Raw genomic sequence first — 18,388 nt, 5'->3', positions numbered from 1 at the left:
CCCCCAGGTAACAATCACTTACACTGGGTTTGATAGAAAATAAATGGTTTTATTAAGTTGAAACTGTAGGATTTAAGTAGTAATTAGTGAAAGTAGGCAGAGAAAAGTAAAGAAACTGCTTGGCTAATTCGACACTGAAATCTCAGTACAAACGTAATCAAACTCACTCTAAAACCACCTTTCCAGCTGCCCCTCCAAACCAGGGCTTTCTTCCACATCCTGGGGTCTCAGGCTCCTTTCTTCTGGGGCAGCCACCGCCAAAAGACCCAGGCTTCTCCTTTCCTATTCCTTTTGTTAAGGAGTTGAGGCCTCTCCCTACCAACCACTGCTCAGACTTAAGGACAAGAGATTGTTTAACACTGGCTCATCTAGAAGTTGCAGGTAACACCCTCCATGTCTCCCAGTCACACATTTGAAACTCACCAAATATTCCCCACTTCGTGTGTCTGATTTTCTACACACACATGATAAACAGAACCAGCAAATCATTACATTGATGGGTTACATGAAATAATTCGCTCAAACCACCTTTGAGTTATATATATTCGTGTCCATGAGTCCATTTCTAAAAGCACGGGGAGGGAGGTCTGTCACGACTACTCAGAATCATGGAAGGAACAGTTCACAATATAGTTAGTATATAGAAAGATTGAAAGAAATCTTTCTAAGTCAGAGTGGGTATTTTACAAAAACAAGGATAATGTTGAGAAAAGAATGGGGTAGCTTTGACTGTGAAGCTGATTTTGCCATTTGAATCTTTTCAGACTTATCATTGGCTCCCAGAATGGCCACTCATCCCTCTTCTGTCATGGTGGGAGTCTGAGGAGATGAAAGAGGGAGTAGTTACGTGTGCTTCAGTTCTTTCCAGTTATTTGGGCCCCCAGGAAGGAGTGAAGTTGAACAGGGAGTGTGAATAGGTGGAGGAGGCTGGCTGCTAAGATCACTTAACGATAATTAACCTTTTTGTCTTCCAGTGGCCTCTACATGTTCGGCTTGTGGGAGATTAGCAAGCAGCACATCTCCCACAAAGGAGAACTGAAGCCTACCAAACTGCCAAAATGAACATCAGTTCTGAGATCAAGCGTATACTGAAAATGACACAGCTCTTGCAATCCTAAATGAAGCCTTCCTGGCTTATCCACATGGAACATCAATACGCACTACATGTTCTAAAGTGCCCCAGCATGTTGCAGCTGGCCCAGGCCGAGCCTTCTGTTGTGCTCAAGTGCATTTTACTGCGATCCTATTAGCAGCAGTACAGTACGGCACAGTAGGGAACTTTTACTTCACACCAGCAGGGTCTATAGGGACCAGTGTGCGTTACTGTTCCATCTAGACAAGCCCTAAGTGAACAAAAGCAGTTGCCTCCTGAAAAACTGGCATAGAGCTAGAGAAAGCAGGCCTGCAGCATTCTGCAATGAAGACAGCATAAAAGCATGCCATGGAAGTTACCTTAAATCAGAGAATATGTTGACATTTCTAAGGAGTTGAACACCTGCCAATTCATAACCATTGCAAAATAGAATCTGATTCTTTTGGACAGTTTATGGGGTGACCCTTGGTCCACCTCCCGCGGCTGCCATGTGGCCCAACGGTGGGGGGTGGGCAATAATTTTAATGGGGAGCTACTTCAAGATTTTGGTAAGTAGTCAAGGGCCTCTCTGCTGTGGAGGGGATATGGGTCTGGGATGGAGGACTGGGGTGCAGGAGGGAGTATGGGGTCTGAGCAGGAGATTGAGTGAAGGAGGGGGGGGGGTTATGATCTGGGCCAGGGACTCGGGGTTGTGAAAGTAGAAAGAATGATATTGTAAGAGAAAGATGAATTCTACTAAGTTGAAAGAATATTGTTTGTCTTTGAACAGGAAAGAGAGGGATTATGTTTGTAGGTATGCAGATCAGAATGAAGCCAAGTGAGCCTGGGATAACAGGAAAAGGAACATTAGGTGTTTGTTAGGTAGAAAGTAATTGCATTAGCCAGAGAGATATGAACAGGAGATTGCTGTGTGCTTGATGTGGAAATGAAGATACTTGACTAGTCTCATACTAATGTGAAGTTTTGCCACCTTGTTAAGTTGGCTTTCTTTTGACTGTATAAATCTAAAGGGTTTGAGCCGTGTATGGTACTGACATTTTCTGGGTGTATTAGCAGAGCGGCTTTGCTAATAAACAGAGCGGTCGGACAAATCTGTGAGTCCTGTGTCTGACTTTGACAGGGTGCAGGGTCCAGGATGGGGTGCAGCATCTGGGCGGGAGTTGTGACCTGGAAGAAGGGGGGGTGCAAGGGGGTTTGGGTGGTGACATGGGGCAGGAGCATGGGGTGCAGGGTTAGGGAGGGGTCTGTGTGCAAGAAAGGATTCTGGCTTGGGGGGGGGGGTGCAGGGTCTGAAAGGGAGTTGTGACCTGGAGGAGCTGGGGAAAGGGGATATAGAGGGGTTAGGTGGTGGCCTGCAGCAGGTAGTTTGGGGGAGAGAGGGGGCGGGGTGCCAGAGGCAGGCTCTAGCTGGGCAGACTCGACACCTGTGTGTTGGGCAGTGGATCCACAAGGCTCTGCTCTGGGAGGGGCGGGCGGGGGGGGGTGGGGGGTGGAGTGAGTGAATGAGTCAGGAGGCTTCATTTGCTGCTCTTGCAACTCCTATTGGCTGGAAACTGGCTGCTGGCGGGGGCGGGGAGACAGTGATTGAAGCTTTCTCCTCCCTGCCCAGCATGCAGAGAAATTAGCAGTCTGCTGTCTGCAGCTGCTCTGTAGTAAGGGTGCTTGCTGGTGAGGGAGCTGAGGGCTGGATCTGAGCTGCCTCTTGCCCACCCCTGCTCAAAGGACTGGGGAAGTGGTGGAAAGATTTGGTCCCGTACTGATACTCTCAAGGCGCTGTATCTGATTCTCGCTAGGTTATGGCTGTAATTAATGAATGACGTCTTGAGAGAGAGCTGGAACAGAAAGCAGTGTGACCAGTGTTTGAAGACGGGGCAAGTGGTTCCTTAGAAGTCAAATGGTGCTGGTTTGCTGCCAGTGGACTTTATCCACCGGGGTGGAGCCAGGCACTTTGATGTCCCTTACACCATCCATAAGCTGCCATGGTGAGCAGATCTCTCTAGGCAATGCTGGTTTTGCAGATTGATGGCCTGAGGAGACTCTCTTGTCCAGGAGGGGTGAGGCAGCTCTGCTGTTCAGGTGCACAGCTTCTCTCCTTGTCCAGTAATGGGCCAATAGTCCAACCTGTGGAAAGTGGAGGTGTTGCACTGCTGTTGCGGGAAGCTCCAAGACTGAGCTCAGACTACATGGAAGCTCACTGCTAAGAAAATCAGATGTTCTGCCTCTCTTAGCAGATGACAGTTCAGCATCCCCTGAACATTTTATTTTAAAACCTTTATTTGTATTTGTTTTCATGCAATTGTGTTTTATACTCCTCCTTCTCCCTGTGATCAGGTAAATAGTGGTGTGGTGGCTTTAACCATGTGGACCTGCTCCGTAGTGCCTCCCTGTCATATCCAATGGCCAACTCCTGCCACCACAGGACTGTGGGGAGAAATCTGAGCCCCTCTACCCTCAGGAAGGTGGGGGACTTACTGTCTGTCTGGCATGTAATGGCTCAAGAGGGAGTTGTTAAAGATGTTTTGGAGGCTGTGGATAAACACACCTGCTTTAGCCAAAGGAATGTGGATTTACATCTCAGTCCAGTTTGATTACAGGCAAAGGACAATGAAAGTACATTTACATAGAAGATAAAGTGATTGTCATTAGACAAAGCATTTTGCCATGCAGCTGAAGAAAGGGACTTGGTGCCTGCACCCAGAAGAGCAAGCAGCAAAGGAGAGGAACTAGTGTGAGTTTTGTGCAAAAAAACCTCTTTTGCAAGGGCCTTATGCCTCCTTTTTTGTCTCTGCTGACTAGGCACCTACCTCTAAACTGCAGCCTTTTAAGTGCTCAGAGGAAACCTCTGTAAGCAACAAGCATTGAATTTGTAAGTGTTTCAGGGTACAAACTGAACAGCTGCTCATCTTTTAGTGCTCCTTAAACCAGCTTCCCCCTGCCAGCCTTAGAGACGACATCCTCAGGTGGTTAAAGAGGCTGGGGGAAGGTATTCTCCTACATCTTGTAAACAGAAGAGAGCTGGAGAATAAAGACCTGTACTGGGCAGAGCAGCTTTCTCTGGACTAGGCTCAGGCTACAGCATCAATTGAGCTATTGAAGCCTCTTTGAGAGCTACTTATGCTAGCCCAGAAAGAGGCAGAGCCACTTGACAGCCTGTAGTACTGTCCATGCTGGAGGCTTTTCAGACTGCTAAGGACACATTGTTTCTTCTGGCAGTGCCCATACTGTCCAGTGAGGTGCCGTGTTCAAGCCCAGGCGCCCTCCATCAGTGTGGCAGGGGCTGCCCCCCCAGCGCTTGGCTGAGCAGCCCCAGAATGAGACTCAGCTTGCCAGCCAGAGTTCCCAGCATCCCAGTCTGGGGTTCCCAGACCTGTGTTCAGTCTGGAGCTGGTCTCCCAGCTTGTGGCATCACGCTGGAGCCACCACAGCTCGGTTACCAGTATGGCTCCCCATGGGCATGTCAACCATCTTAGGAGACATCAGTCCTCTATCCCATTCTCGCTCCTGAGCCATGGAGTGGCATTGCTCACAATCTTCGGGGCCTGATGGAGACTGGCTGGAGAATACATTTTCCTGTCAAAGAGATCATGTCTCCATCTATTTGGTGTGTAGTGTAGGTGTTGCCAAACAACCTGACCTCTATATTCCATGCCAATAGGCAAAAGGGTGCTCATTAGCACTGTGCCAGGAAGCCCTTCATCTGTAGGCCTTCTGCACTCAGCAGGCCTGACCCACCCTCCTCCTCCCGTGGTGCAGTTCTAACAAGAAGGAATTGTGGGAGCCAGTAGTGCTCCTTATACACTCCACAGGGCACCACAGCCAGTCCCTTATGGATACCACCAAGTGAAAAACTTCCAGCAGTGGTGCATGGGGCAAACGCGAACACCACATCTGAAGGAACAGCTCTTAGGAAAGGTTAGTCATGGTTTTTCTGCCATCACCTCAGCAGAATTCTGAGGAAAAAGCTGGAGTGGATGCTATTTAAAAACAGCTCCACCTTGGCTCATGCGGGGCCTGCTGCAGCTGTTCTTGAGAAGCAACTGCATGCCCACTCCTGCTGCACTCTGCTCAGCAGAGGGCAGCTGCCTGCTCCATGAGAGAGAGAGAGAGAGACAGGGACATTATGACTCCTCTTTTGACCTTGAAGTGCTGTCCCTGGCTGCCCTGTGATGGAAAGGGGAGGAAGGTCCCAAGTTGTGGCTGGCCACCTGAGGCTAGCTCATGACCTTCATGCTTGTGCTGTGCATAAGGGATTGCTGGAAGGGATGCTGTGGGTCTGGGGTAGAAAGAGTTGTCATGTCCTGGGGCCTAGTTTCATCCTACAACTAAAGTATTGGCAGTGTGGTGGGGCAGCAAGGGTGCCATTGCCCTCATCTGCTCCAGAACGGGGCTGTTCAGCTACCCCCCAAGCTGGTGGTTATATGACTGAAGTGGGAGTAGTAGGCAGGACTGGCCACCTCTGGGACAAAGCTGCTTTTTATCCACAGCAAGACCCTCCCATCTTGCACCACCCCTTTTCAGCACATGCCTGGAATAAAGTACTTCACAGTGAGGGCATAAGATTTTAAATCACATTGAATAGTTAGCATTTTTTAGTTAGGCATGGACTAAAGTGTCACCCTTCTGCAGTATTCAGTTAGAGCGAGCATTAAGAATTTACAAAACAGGGTACCAGTATATATTTATAAAATTAGAACATTTGCCCATGTCAAATTATTCAGACACACACAGCTCCATTATTACTTATACAATTAGAGTTGAAGCCATGGCCAATTATGACTAGTTAGTCATTACAGGAACTGTCTGGCTGTGTCTACAGTGAGCCACTTTTCCGGAATAACCTGCCAGCTGTCTACACTGGCTGCTTGCTTTTCCAGAAAAGCAATAACGATCTACTGTAAAATTGTCAGTGTTTTTCCGGAAAAACTGTTCCGGAAAAGGGCCAGTGTAGACAGCACAGTACAGGCAGCCCCCGGGTTACGTACAAGATAGGGACTGTAGATTTGTTCTTATTGTAGGGGAAACTCTAGCCAAACATTTCTCCAGAGCTCAGTTTTATTCTCCCACACCTCACTTCCCTCAGTCCTTTATTCTCAAGCTGAGGTGTCGTCTGAGAAAAGCAGCTCCGCGTCTCTCTGGTCTGCTGGGGGGGGCGGGAGGTGCTAGCTTCGCATCTCTCATGTCTGCTGGGGGGAAGCAGCTAGTGCAGGGTTGCCTCACCCTGTTTGTAAGTAGGGATCTGATGTAAGTCGGATCCATGTAACCCGGAGACTGCCTGTAATCTTTTCCGCAAAAAAGCCCCGATCACGAAAATGCCAATCAGGGCTTTTTTCCGGAAAAGCGCATCTACATTGGCCACAGACACTTTTCCGGAAAAAGTGCTTTTCCGGAAAAGCATCCTGCCAATGTAGACACTTTTTCCGGAAATACTTAACTGAAAACTGTTCCATTTTAAGCATTTCTGGAAAAGGGTGCCAGTGTAGATGTAGCTACTGAGTCTGGCTCACAACAGCATAACAAAAAGAAGCCTGGTTTCAGTAGTAAGTCTGGTATTTTCTCTGCTGGGACATGAGACCCAACAATCCTATTGCATTCCTCATTTGCAGAATATTGCCACATATGATCAATAGCACAATGGATGTAATATATATTCTCTGCCAGCTTTCCTGCTGCTGCTATTCATCCATTTTAATTTGTTAGAGTGGGTTTTTATCCAAATTTCCCACTTAGTAAGTCAGCTAGACATACTAAGTCCTTATCTTCTTCTTTCTGTTCTATTTTAAATTACAAACTTCCCTTCATTTCCTCAGGGAAATTCTGGAATCAGGGCAAAACTCTTCAATTATACCTCCTGCTGAGTTTTGTTGAACAGCAGGGCTTGCTCTTTTTTTTGTAAGGCACCTTAGGATGCTCATCTTGTAAGTGCTCATCTTATTTTTAATTGAACAATAAATACAACTGTGAAAGTAATCAGCTCTTTTGACTGCATAATGGCTCCTTCAGAGATCATGGTCTCTCAACACACATTAGATTTAGCACTTTCATTAAGGCTTACATGGTCTCTGACAAAGCACAAATGGCCTTTTAGTGCATCCTGTCTGTAAAACTGATGGAAGAAAAACCCAACAATAGGGTTACTAAGAATCAACTGCAAAATTAACTCCACCCATCAAAAATTCATGTGCAGTAGTTCTACTCACCAGTTTTATATTTTAAAATGTCCATTATGAATTAGCAACATGGACATAAAAAAAACAACCACCAAAACAAATTTTAAGAGAATTGAATTGTTTTCCAGAAGCTTTTAGAACTCAAATTCTTAATATGGATAAATCAAATTACATTATTATGGAAACGAGATGAACATTTAATTTCTGTACTTACTTGCAAAGACCTGTGTTCAGTCCTGCCCTTCCAGAGGAAGGTGTGACAACCCAATCACCTAAAGCAGCTGCAAGAGAAACATAACTGTGTGCCAGAATTCACATTTCAAAAAGTGACAGCAGTAAAAATAGGCTCTTGAAAACCTCAGACCTTTGAATATTTGTTTTGCTTTCCTTTCATTAGATCTAATACAAGATTTCAATGTTAGTTTTGAAGCCTTCTCTCCCTCCCCTTCCCTCCGAAGTTGCATAACAAATGCCAGGATAACTGTCCACAGAGGAAAACAATCCAAAAACTGATTTTTTCTCTCTCTCTCTCTCTCTCTCACTCACACACACAAAGGAAGGGAGCTGCATGAGCAAAATGAGCTAGGTTGCTTCTGAAAGATGGACATTTACTGCGAGGTAGATACATTACAGACTATTTTCAAATGGCTGTTGCATTTATTTGCTTGATGAATATGGTCCTAGCAAAATAAAAGTTAATCAATATTAAGAGATTTGTCTGAAGTACACTGATTAGAAAAATCCATGGCAACCTGATAGAAATTAAGAGTTAATTTAAACATTTTGTTTAAATATTGCTAGCATATATAAAATGCATGTAACAGACTGGCAAGGGAGAATGCTTTACATGTGTAAAGTTGCCACCTAACCACATTCTCAATCTTCATAAATTCTATTCTCCACATTTTAAAAAAATATGAGGCTGTTTTCTATAACATATCAAAGCATTATCTGTACAAAATTAAATCATGGCCAATGATTCACAACAGTGCAATAGATAAAAAGTAGAACCACATCCAACAGGTGCTAAAAATAAATATCCAGATTCTACAAACAAGGTAGGCTATGAGCATACGGTGAAGTTATTTTTGCTATTTTTTAGTTGAATATTTATTGACTAGTCTCACGACCATCATTTCATTTGACATATATAAAAGAGTGCACTGGAAACAAAAACAGCCCTATGATGCCAATTTTTATGAAGGCCTTTCATTAGTGACAGGATTAAATAGCTGAGCCCAAAGAAAGTGGCAGTTCTTGTTACTAAAGAAACAATGTCTATTGCTGAAACCTGCTCCCTCAGCAGGCATCTTTAATCAGGCTTATCAGAAAAGCATACATGGCTTGGCTTTCTGTAACTGGAATAATATATTGCTCGATTAGGCAAATAGAAGTTATTATTACCTAAGCAAACAACATAACCAATCCCCTTTAATTACAAAAGCATCAGTTGCTGAGTTTGAACTGAACTGAGTTCAAAACACTTGAAAATGGACCCTTTCTCTGGAATAAGAAAGTGCAGTTGCTGTGCACTAGACATGTGAATACAAGAGATAGGTTATACAACTGATGATGATGATCACTGGTTTACAAACCAGCAAATGGGCGAACTACATTACCAAAACATTTTACTGGAAGCTGATGAACACCTTCCACCACTAAGGGACAATACATCTGTAAAATTTTACATTTATTTTAATACATCTTAGAGCTGTAAAATGAGGGAATTAGGTATCTGTTAGGGCATTTGTTAGGTAACAATGATATCCTGCAGTCTCACACTTTTTAGCCAAACAGGAAAGAATTTAAAGCTCCTTTGTATTTAATCTGCATCAGAAAGGTATCCAAGGCACAAGCAAGAGTGACCAGATAAGCAGAAACGACTGTGAATAAGAACAAGTAGATTCACAAGGCAAATAATTAATGTTTGTGGATAGGTTTTTACTTTTCATTGACTGGAAAGAAGAGACCTCCCAATTTTTCTCTGATGAAAGCAAATAAATTGCTCTGGTTTAAAATAAAACCATTAACTGAAGTCAGCTGTAGCAAATTGGTCTCCAATAATCTGACACTAGCTGGAAAACTTCTCTGCACTCTCCAATCTTTAATTGCTTTGTCTTCCAAAGTAACCTGAGCCTAATGGGTAGAATCCACAATTATGAAAGAGACAAGTCTCCAGGGTTTTAAAAGCATGATTTTACACAATGTACACAGCCAGCAAAGACTGGTGCAGTTTTCACCTCAAAATTACAGTAAGTTGCACAGTCCTTGCTAAGTCCAGTTGATTTTATGAATACCCAAGGACCCTGATCAGATTGGAGTTTCCTTCCTGTCTTTGCTTGGTGATGGCTTGACTAGCTCCTTGACTGCCTTTGACTGCTCTTTAGTTGCTTTTGTCTCCAGGACACTGTCTCTTTGCTGTTGAGAAACACTCCCGCGCTTTTCTGGCTCATCTTCTTCCTGCACCTGCTGCTCTGATTTTGCTCGCTGCATCTGTAGCAGTCGAAGTTGCACTCGCAGCTCAATGATGGCCTCTCGTTCTTCATGAATCGCTTGGTTCAGATGATTGTTCTTTATCTTTTGAGCAAGGGAAAGAAAAGTGACAAAACAAGTAACTTCTGTAGCTACTGAATCATGAATAGAGTATCACACAATGTAACTTTTGCTGCTAACTTGGGAGAGAGTCAAGTGTGTGCACATGTGCATAAATACGCACACAGGGATGAACAGTAATGGAAACAACTAACCCCACAAGGAGAAGAATAATTATGGTGGCAATGGACTAACACAGCTGCACCACCAGAAATCCACATTTAGATGAGAAAATGAGCACTCCTGGAGAAGGATTTAGAGCTGGTTTAAGATTTTTAAAACTATATTTTTGAGTTAAATACTTGATTTGGTTTTAGCAAATGACCAGTCCAACATGAACCGCAAAGAGACTTTACATTTAAATTAATTCTGGAACTGCCTTGCCTTATCTACCTCCAGCAGGAATTACTATAAAAATGAGCAATGCAGTTTAAAAACCAAATCTATAGGTTGAAAAACAGAGTGAAATGCCTCTGATGTTCTTAGAGAGCTGGGCTGCTTTTAATTTTTTGCACCAAGGCAACTTTAGATTAATTTTGTGGATGAATTCTGATCTTAATCTTAAATTGCCCCCATCTTCAATCTGAGTTACTAATATGGCATGTCAAGAGCTACCCAAAGTTACAAACTAGCTAATCATTAGAACGCTGGAAATTCCAGAAACAGGATTTATTCTTGGCTCTGCCACTGACTTTCTGTATGATTTTGGATAAGTCACTTCACCTTTCTGTGTTTCAGGTGCCTCATCAGTAATATGAAAACAGTACTTGACATGGAGTTTGAGATGTAATTAATTAAAAACTGAAGTATTCACGTTTCTCAGATGGGAAGCACTACACAGCAGCAGTACAGACGTTTTGTTGAGAACTGTAAAGGGCATTAATGCCTAGAAGTCTCCTTACAGCACTAGGCACCACCAAACAAGAGACCAGAATGTATACATGTTACACCTTGCTCCCAGTCACAGGACTGGAGAGTGGTGGAAGAGATACAACTCCGAGGATAGAGTGTGAAGAAGGGACGAAAGGACCCTAGTGTTACTTTAGCCAGCTAAGGAGAGCTCTATCCATACCCAGAAAAAACACAATGGCACAAGAGAAAGATGACAAAGGCTCTTTGGATTGGCCCTTGACAGTGGGGAATTATCCCTCTCACTAGATAAGAGAATTGCTTCAATCTCTCTGTGAGATAACTATAGTTAATTTTCAAGTACCAACGCTGCTCTTCTAAAATGTTCTTAATAAACTTAAACAACAAAAGGTCTGGTAGCACTTTATAGACTAACAAAACATTTTGTTACTCTATAAAGTGCTACCAGACCTTTTATTGTTTTTTAAATTTATCCTGCACAGACTAACTCGGCTACCCCCTGAAGCTTCTAAAATGTTCTTGTCTCCCTTCAATCATGAGTAACAAGTCTTGAACTTGGCAACCCTGCCCCAGTTTTTTTTTTTTAAAATTCAGGAGTTACAATTCAGATATACTGCATAGGTTGGGGTGGGCAATAATTTTTGATTGGGGGGGGGGGGGGAAGCACTCCAAGATTTTAGTAAGCAGTCAAGGGCAGTACTCTTCCACAGTATTAATGGAGGAGGTGTGGGGTCTGGGATGGAGGTTGGGTGCAGAAGGTAACCTGGGGTAAGGGACTGGGGTGCAGAAGGCAGAATGGAGTCTGGGAGGGAGTTTGGGTAAAGGAGGTGGTTGTGACCAAGGGTAGGGGACTGGAGTGCAGGGGTTTGGGATGTGACTTAGGGTAGGAGGAGATTGTGATCTGCGGCAGGAAATTAGGGATACAGGAGGGGGGCAGAAAGTTTGGGTATGCTGATAGGGCAGGGTAGAGGGTGGGGGAGAAGGGAGGGGCTGAGGTGCCAGAGGCCATGTGCTTGTGTGAATAACTGAGCCAAGGAGTGGGGGCATGGTTCTTCTTGGCTGCCTGTTATTCAAACAGGAAATTCCCATTAGCCAATTTCTGGCCAGAAATCAACCAGTGGGATTGTGCTGGGGGCAAGGGCAGCTCCTGAAGCTTTCTCCCCTCCCCTCCAGTTTTGAAACAAAAACGGGGCCCCCCCAACAGCATTTCTGAGCGGTGTGTGGGGCTGCGGAACAAGCAGGGAAGCCTGCCTGTAGCTCCCTGGGCTCTCCACGGGCTCTATCCAGTGGCTCGGCAGGCCAGATTCGGCCCATGGGCTGTATTTTGTCCAGGCCTGGCATAGGTGAAGAGAGGCGAAGAGAAAGTCTCAAATGGGAGAAAAAAGCAGACAGATGCATGAAAGAAATAGAAAGAGCTGTGAGGGGGGAAAAAACATCTGAAATTTGTTCTCCAGGACCCTGCCTCATGTGCAAAAGTGTCTGTATGACTCTACTAAATCATGTTTGGTGCCAATTTACATCCACTTTGTGCATGGGTAAATGACTGCACATAGTGCAGGAGCCCTGGGGAATGAAGTTAGCATTACAAAAGAAAAGCATTGGTTCCTGAGAATTAAATATAGATATTCCAGAGAGAGACTGAAGTATTTCTCTGTTCTCTCTCTCATCCACTGAGAATGAGCAACACTCACCAAACTGCACCTTCTCCTACTCCTCCCAGAAAACTTTTGCTTTTCATGCTGGTTATTTGGTAAAATGCACTGGTCTCACCTCTAGTTCCTCGTTCTGCCTTTGCAAATCTTCCAAGATAATCTGTAGCTCTTCCTCATCCTCGCTCTCGCTCTCACTCTCGGAAGAATATTCTTCAGTTTCACTTCGACCATGCTGCTGACGACTGAAAGAACAAAAGAGATCTGAATGGACTGAACAGGGCTCACATTTAAGACAATGGGATTTTTTTTATGCTTAAGTTCTGTACAAGTTACATTGATTTAGAAGAAGATAGGACAAAGCTGCAATGAGGCAATCTGTAATGTTCATCAAGTCCTGTCCTTTCCATTAGCATTTTGAACTGTACACTGTGTTTCTTAACTCCCACCCTTTATGGAGAAATACAATATTTTTCACTGTGAATGTAAGAATTCTAGCCTGGCTGGAGATCTGATGTCAGCAGGTTCTTTTTTACCTTTGAATTTCAGCTATTTCTGCTCGAAGGCGTTCTATCTCCTCCTTCTCAGAGGCAATTTGTCTGCGCAGAAACTGCTCCATTGCCAGTAGCTCTTCCTGTTCTGTCAAGATCTCATTCTCCTGCAATGATCAATTAACTCACTTCATCTTGGATTTATGATCTAAAAAGAATACACTACAGTGTTTCTTCTTTCTAATGCTGCATCCTCAGAAGTTACCAAACAACTTTGTTTTCTGGAAATATTTCAGGTAATTATGTTGAAAACATTGCAGTTTTATCTTAGTGTTGACGTATGCAGATAGGCTGGACAAACTTTCTACTCCATTGGTCCATCAGCTCTCAAAGCCAAGATTAATCTGGGATCAAGTTATATCTGCTCTAAGGCCTTCTTACTGAAATGCTGTGCACAGTGGTCCACCAAATTCCTGCACAACCCAGATGAGGTGAGGCTGGAACTTCCTTCTCCCTAGACCTATAGGTGCGATAGCTCAAATATAAGCAAAAGCATTGGGGACAAATACAGAAGTAGAGAAGTCCTAAATTCACTTTTGGAGATAGAAAGCAGGTGGCAAGAATTATGGCAGAAGGGTGTCACAACAGATGGGGCCACGATAGCTGGGGAAGAGTGGATGAGGCAGAAAGGACAATACAGTGGTCTGGGTCAGAGGAAAACACTGTACCTCCCTCACTCTGTCTACATGACAAACACCAATCCTTTTCCTGCCAGGACTTAGGGGATCAGACCTTTGTCCTTTCCCTTGCAGCAGCACTAAGGAAAGGGGTTTCTTGTTTCAAAGACCTGGAAACTCAGAGTCCTTCTTTACTTTTAGGCTGCTTATTTAAAACCAATGGGTAAATCAAACTTTAAACTTACACCCATGTATAAATTCTAAAGAGGCCAGGAGCAAAGAATGCAGAATTGAGGAAGGAAAAAACCTCCAACAACTATTTTTTTAAAAAAAGTTATGTTATTTTTGAAAAGCATATGTAAAGGGTTTAAAGAAGTCCAGAGAACTTATTGGTTATCTAGCAAGTAGCCTCCAATAATTAGTTTGATTTATATAAAACCTAATGAGCCTCCTTAAGTGCCTCCTTACCTGACAAGTTTTTAAGTTATCTTGTTGCTGATAACACAGTAAAAAAGCAGGCATGAAAGAAATCTGTAGAAAAATGTTACTGAAAAACTTTCAATTAGTTGTATTGGGAAAGAGGAATTATAGAGTGTAAGACAAACAAGAGAAAGGAAGGAGAAAAACAGTCTAAAAGTTACTCGAACAGTAAGTGCCACAGGGTACGTCTAGATTACATGCCTCTGTCGCCAGAGACATGTAGATTAGGCTACTAGGCATAGAAAAAAATGAAGCGGCGATTTAAATAATCGCCGCTTCATTTAAATTTACATGGCTGCCGCGCTGAGCCGACAAACAGCTGATCAGCTGTTTGTCGGCTCAGCGTGGTAGTCTGGACACGCGGGTGTCAACCACTCAGGTATGCCTCCTGGGATGAGGTATACCTGGGTGGTCGACAAATGCCTTTGATGTCGACACCCGCACGTCCAGACTACCGCGCTGAGCCGACAAACAGCTGATCAGCTGTTTGTCAGCTCAGCGCAGCAGCCATGTAAATTTAAATGAATCGGCGATTATTTAAACTGCCGCTTCATTTTCCTATGCCTGGTAGACTAATCTACATGCCTCTGGCGACAGAGGCATGTAGTCTAGACGTACCCTTAGTCTTGACCTCTTTCAGACATAGCACAGAAGAGAAAAAGAAAACTAACAACTGACAAGGGGCCTGGATTCACTAAGGGACTCTCACACTGTGATGCTCAGTGTTATAGAACCTTCTCAACATGCTCTAATATTTGAACAATGGGATATTGTTATGTGAGGCTCCTTTAATAGTTCCTATGGATAAATACTAAATGCTTACTGGGCCACATAAGAACGACTCTATAGCCTGGTGGTTAGGGCACCCACCTGGGTTCTGAGACACCCAGACCTCTGCTCTAGTAACTTCTATTGAAGTTGTTCCATCCATACTGGAACAACTTCAATAGAAGAGAATGAGGGAGCCCCAGGGTCAGCTTCTCTCATAGCTCAGAGCACAAAGAGGTAGGAGACTCCTGTTCAAATCCTTTCCTCTCTCAGGTAGATGTGGGAGAATTGAACCCAGGTCTCCTACATCCCAGGTGCTCTAAATACTGGAATGAAAATGGTGGTGCCATCGCTGCTTCCTGTAGCCACGTTTTGACTAATGCAATAGGCGGCCTGTGAGCATGCTTATTAGATTAGGTTCCACACACAAGATTGGCAGGAGAATGAAATCTTTCCTTGAGGGTTTAGGCAGAAGATAGGCATCCCAACACTAGAAGGAGGCAGCAGTGTGCATGCTCAGAGGCAGAAATCTAGGCAGAGAGGAATCTTGTACTCTGAAAATGCAGACACCAAAGTGAGTTTAGGCATCGCCAGAGTTCAGCAGAAGTTTTGTGGAACCTAAAACTGGGATTTAGGTGTCTAGACACAGAAAGGAGGCTTTAAACTCTGAATTTCAAGTAGAGTGCAGGCATTTGCGCTGGAATTAGTGTTCTCTGGAGGATGTCTATCTTTCTCTCTCTGGCTCCAGGTAAGGCGGGAGGATTCAAGGCTCTTTTATAGCATTTAAATTAAAAGAAACTGTAGGAACATTCTTGCAATCAAACACCCATTTCTTCCCCATTCTTGAATGATCTCATCTACTATTCAGATAATATAGCAGGTCTTCCCATGATGCAAATACAGAAAATAAAAGAACATTAGAGCCTTCTTTAACTGAGTAACTTTACTAACAAGCAAAAGTTTCTTTACTAGCCCTAAAATATATTTGCTTCTCTTTAGTCATTGGTACATATTCCAAAGCTTGCTTTGCTGGTATATTAACAGAAGGGCAAAAAGAATAGAAGGAAAATGGGATTGAAAACACCACCTGAGCAAGTAGGATATTAATAACTTCTTCATTTTCATTTGTTTCTTCTTTGGAAATATCTTCCTTTGAAAGGCTGGCAATTTCTTGAGCAATCTTTGTTTCACACTCCTGCAGTGACAGAAATTTGGATTAAAAGGCTAACCCAACCACTCACATCACCACATTATGTAATACAATCCTGTGCACATCCCTGTCGAAAGCCAGCATCTACTATCAGACTCATGCCAGAAAAGGAGTCTGCTTTTAATTTCAAGCTTTTTAAACAGTACTCAGGAGTTATTCATCACTTGCCCACCTTTCTAGGACACACAGTTAAATAAGGACAGCTTTTGGATTTACTTGTCCCTGGGAAAGCAATATGTATAGAGCAAACAGTGGACATTCCAAGGTAGGTATTCAACCCAGCTTGTAAGTTTTGGCTCTTTAGGACATAATGCTTTAAGCTCACAAGAGTGATGTATTTTATGAACACATATTCCTAAGGCTCAAGCTCAATGTAAGAGAAGACTGAGTATCAAAATCTGGACTGAAAGCACAACTCAAAACCAGCAAGGCTTTGGGGAAAAAAACCTAGAAAATTGGTTCAATAAGAAAGTTCGACTGCTTTCCTATTGAATCTCTATGAGCATTCAGTGCTATGATTTTAAATAGCTGTCCTTTTGAAATAACAGAATAGCAGGACTCAAGCACTTTTGTACTACATTGACAGTAGCACATTAACTAACTGCTCACCTGTTCCTCTAAAAATGCTTTTCTTGCTCTCACTTTTAAGCAACTCTCATCCTTTTGGAACTAGGAATGTTAAATTTAGTTTAAACAACTAATCGACTAGTTGATGAAATTTCAATGGACTAGTCAGTAAGTGGGGAAGCCATAGCAGGGTTAGCTGCTGGCCCCAGTAGCTAACCCCGCTGCAGCTCAGCCTTTTAAATGTATTGAGAGCCAGTAGGCTCTTAACACATTAAAAAAGCAGAGGCACAGCATCTGGGACAAGGCACGGAGATAGTGCTGGCAGAAATTGTTTTTTAAGTCGGCTCCCCCCAGCACCAGCTCCTGATCCCCCTCTTTGTTGCCTCTTATAAAGACAATGGGGGGGGGAGAAATGATTAGTCATTTACATCCCAATTTGGAACCACCCATAAAGCAAATCTTCTAGTTATCTGCCCAGTCCTACCAGTTTCTTGCATTACACAGCTACTTTTACATTTAGAAAATCCTTCATTTACCTTTTTTAGTACTCACAAGCTAAGAACAAGGTCAGACAGAATACATAGCAAGAAAAATCAAACCAAAATCCCATAGCAACATTTACTTTCTAAATCCAAACACATCCAGACCCTCTCTTAGAACACCTCCAACACACACATCTTCAGCACATAACAATGAGAAACACTAAAGTTGAGTTATTTTCATGTTAAAACAATTGTGCACATCACTGATGGTATTATAACAGGAAATTACAAAATGACTTTTAGTCACATCTCTGAAAGGGTTAAAAATATGTGCACAGGAATTGCAATCTGTACATTTAAAAAGTTTGGCAATGAAGACAAAGTGACCCACCTGTCTTTTAGCTTCTCTTAGTTTCCTTTTAAGGGCCGTTAAAATTCTTTGTACCTCCCATAATCTCTCTTCTTTGGATAAGTCTTTTATCCCCGCCTGCAAGTCTCGATGTAAACAGTTCAAAAGGAACTCCTAGAACAACACCGAAAGCATCTTATTCACCACTTGCTGCTATACTGTTTAATAATACACAATAACACTATCACCACTGCCCTCTTATATAGTGCATTCATCAGTAGGTCTCCAAGTGCTTTAATAAAGAGGTGAATACATGCTCTTCACTTTACGAGGGGGAAACTGAAAAATATCAGAATCTCTTGTAGACACAAGACCCTGGACTGCAAGTAGATAACTCACTGGCTCACTCCGGGGGGGGGGGGGGCGGGAACGGGAAAGTAATTTCTCTCATTGACTGTATAAAGCCCTCGTAGCTAAACAGACATCACCCCACTCCTTCCTTCTAGGATACAAGATTTAGCCTTTCTTCCACTGTTGCACGGATTCTCAATTCTATCACTGACTCTTCTGCCCCAGTATCCCATCATAAGGTTTATCCTGCCAACTCCCAACCTTGGGCCACCCCAAACATCTTTTCCTTCAATCCTACTTGCATGCTGTCAAGTATCTCTGGAAGAAATTCCATGACCTGGTCAATTTTCTCCATTACAAAGTCATTGTCTCTTTCAGTTCTGTCACCTTCCTAGCTAAACCACTCTCCTTTTCTACTTAATTTCATGTCTTCAGTTCCAGCTGCCTTTTCATCAGCTGTGACTTACTCTTTAAACCCTCTATTTCTCTCTTGACACGGATCTGGCCAGTTACTTTCAAGGGAAAATTGACAAAATGACATGACCTTTCCCCCTTCCCCTTCTGCGTCTCCTACAAGTATCTGCTGCTCTTCCTCCTCCTCCTCCTGCCACGGGTAGAGGTTTCTTGTTTGCACTACTCTAA

General features: G+C 43.4%; 1 protein-coding gene across 4 annotated transcripts in view; it reads right to left on the bottom strand.

Annotated features, from left to right (window-relative positions):
- Positions 1-7,895: 7,895 nt before the first annotated feature.
- Positions 7,896-18,388, bottom strand: part of RALBP1 (ralA binding protein 1) — a 56,110-nt gene continuing 45,617 nt past the window's right edge. For all 4 annotated transcript variants that reach the window (XM_006117462.4, XM_006117463.4, XM_025181867.2 and 1 more), the window contains exons 6-10: positions 17,438-17,569; positions 15,875-15,982; positions 12,908-13,029; positions 12,493-12,616; positions 7,896-9,837 (exon numbers count right to left, since the gene is read on the bottom strand). In XM_006117462.4, coding sequence (XP_006117524.1) covers positions 9,571-9,837; positions 12,493-12,616; positions 12,908-13,029; positions 15,875-15,982; positions 17,438-17,569 — 753 coding nt within the window. In that variant the 3' untranslated portion in view covers positions 7,896-9,570. The remainder of the gene's footprint in view (positions 9,838-12,492; positions 12,617-12,907; positions 13,030-15,874; positions 15,983-17,437; positions 17,570-18,388) is intronic.

Source organism: Pelodiscus sinensis, chromosome 2 (genome assembly GCF_049634645.1).
Source record: "Pelodiscus sinensis isolate JC-2024 chromosome 2, ASM4963464v1, whole genome shotgun sequence".
Taxonomy (NCBI): domain Eukaryota; kingdom Metazoa; phylum Chordata; order Testudines; family Trionychidae; genus Pelodiscus; species Pelodiscus sinensis.
Note: the sequence above shows the minus strand (reverse complement) of the source record. Positions and strands in the feature narration are given on the sequence as shown.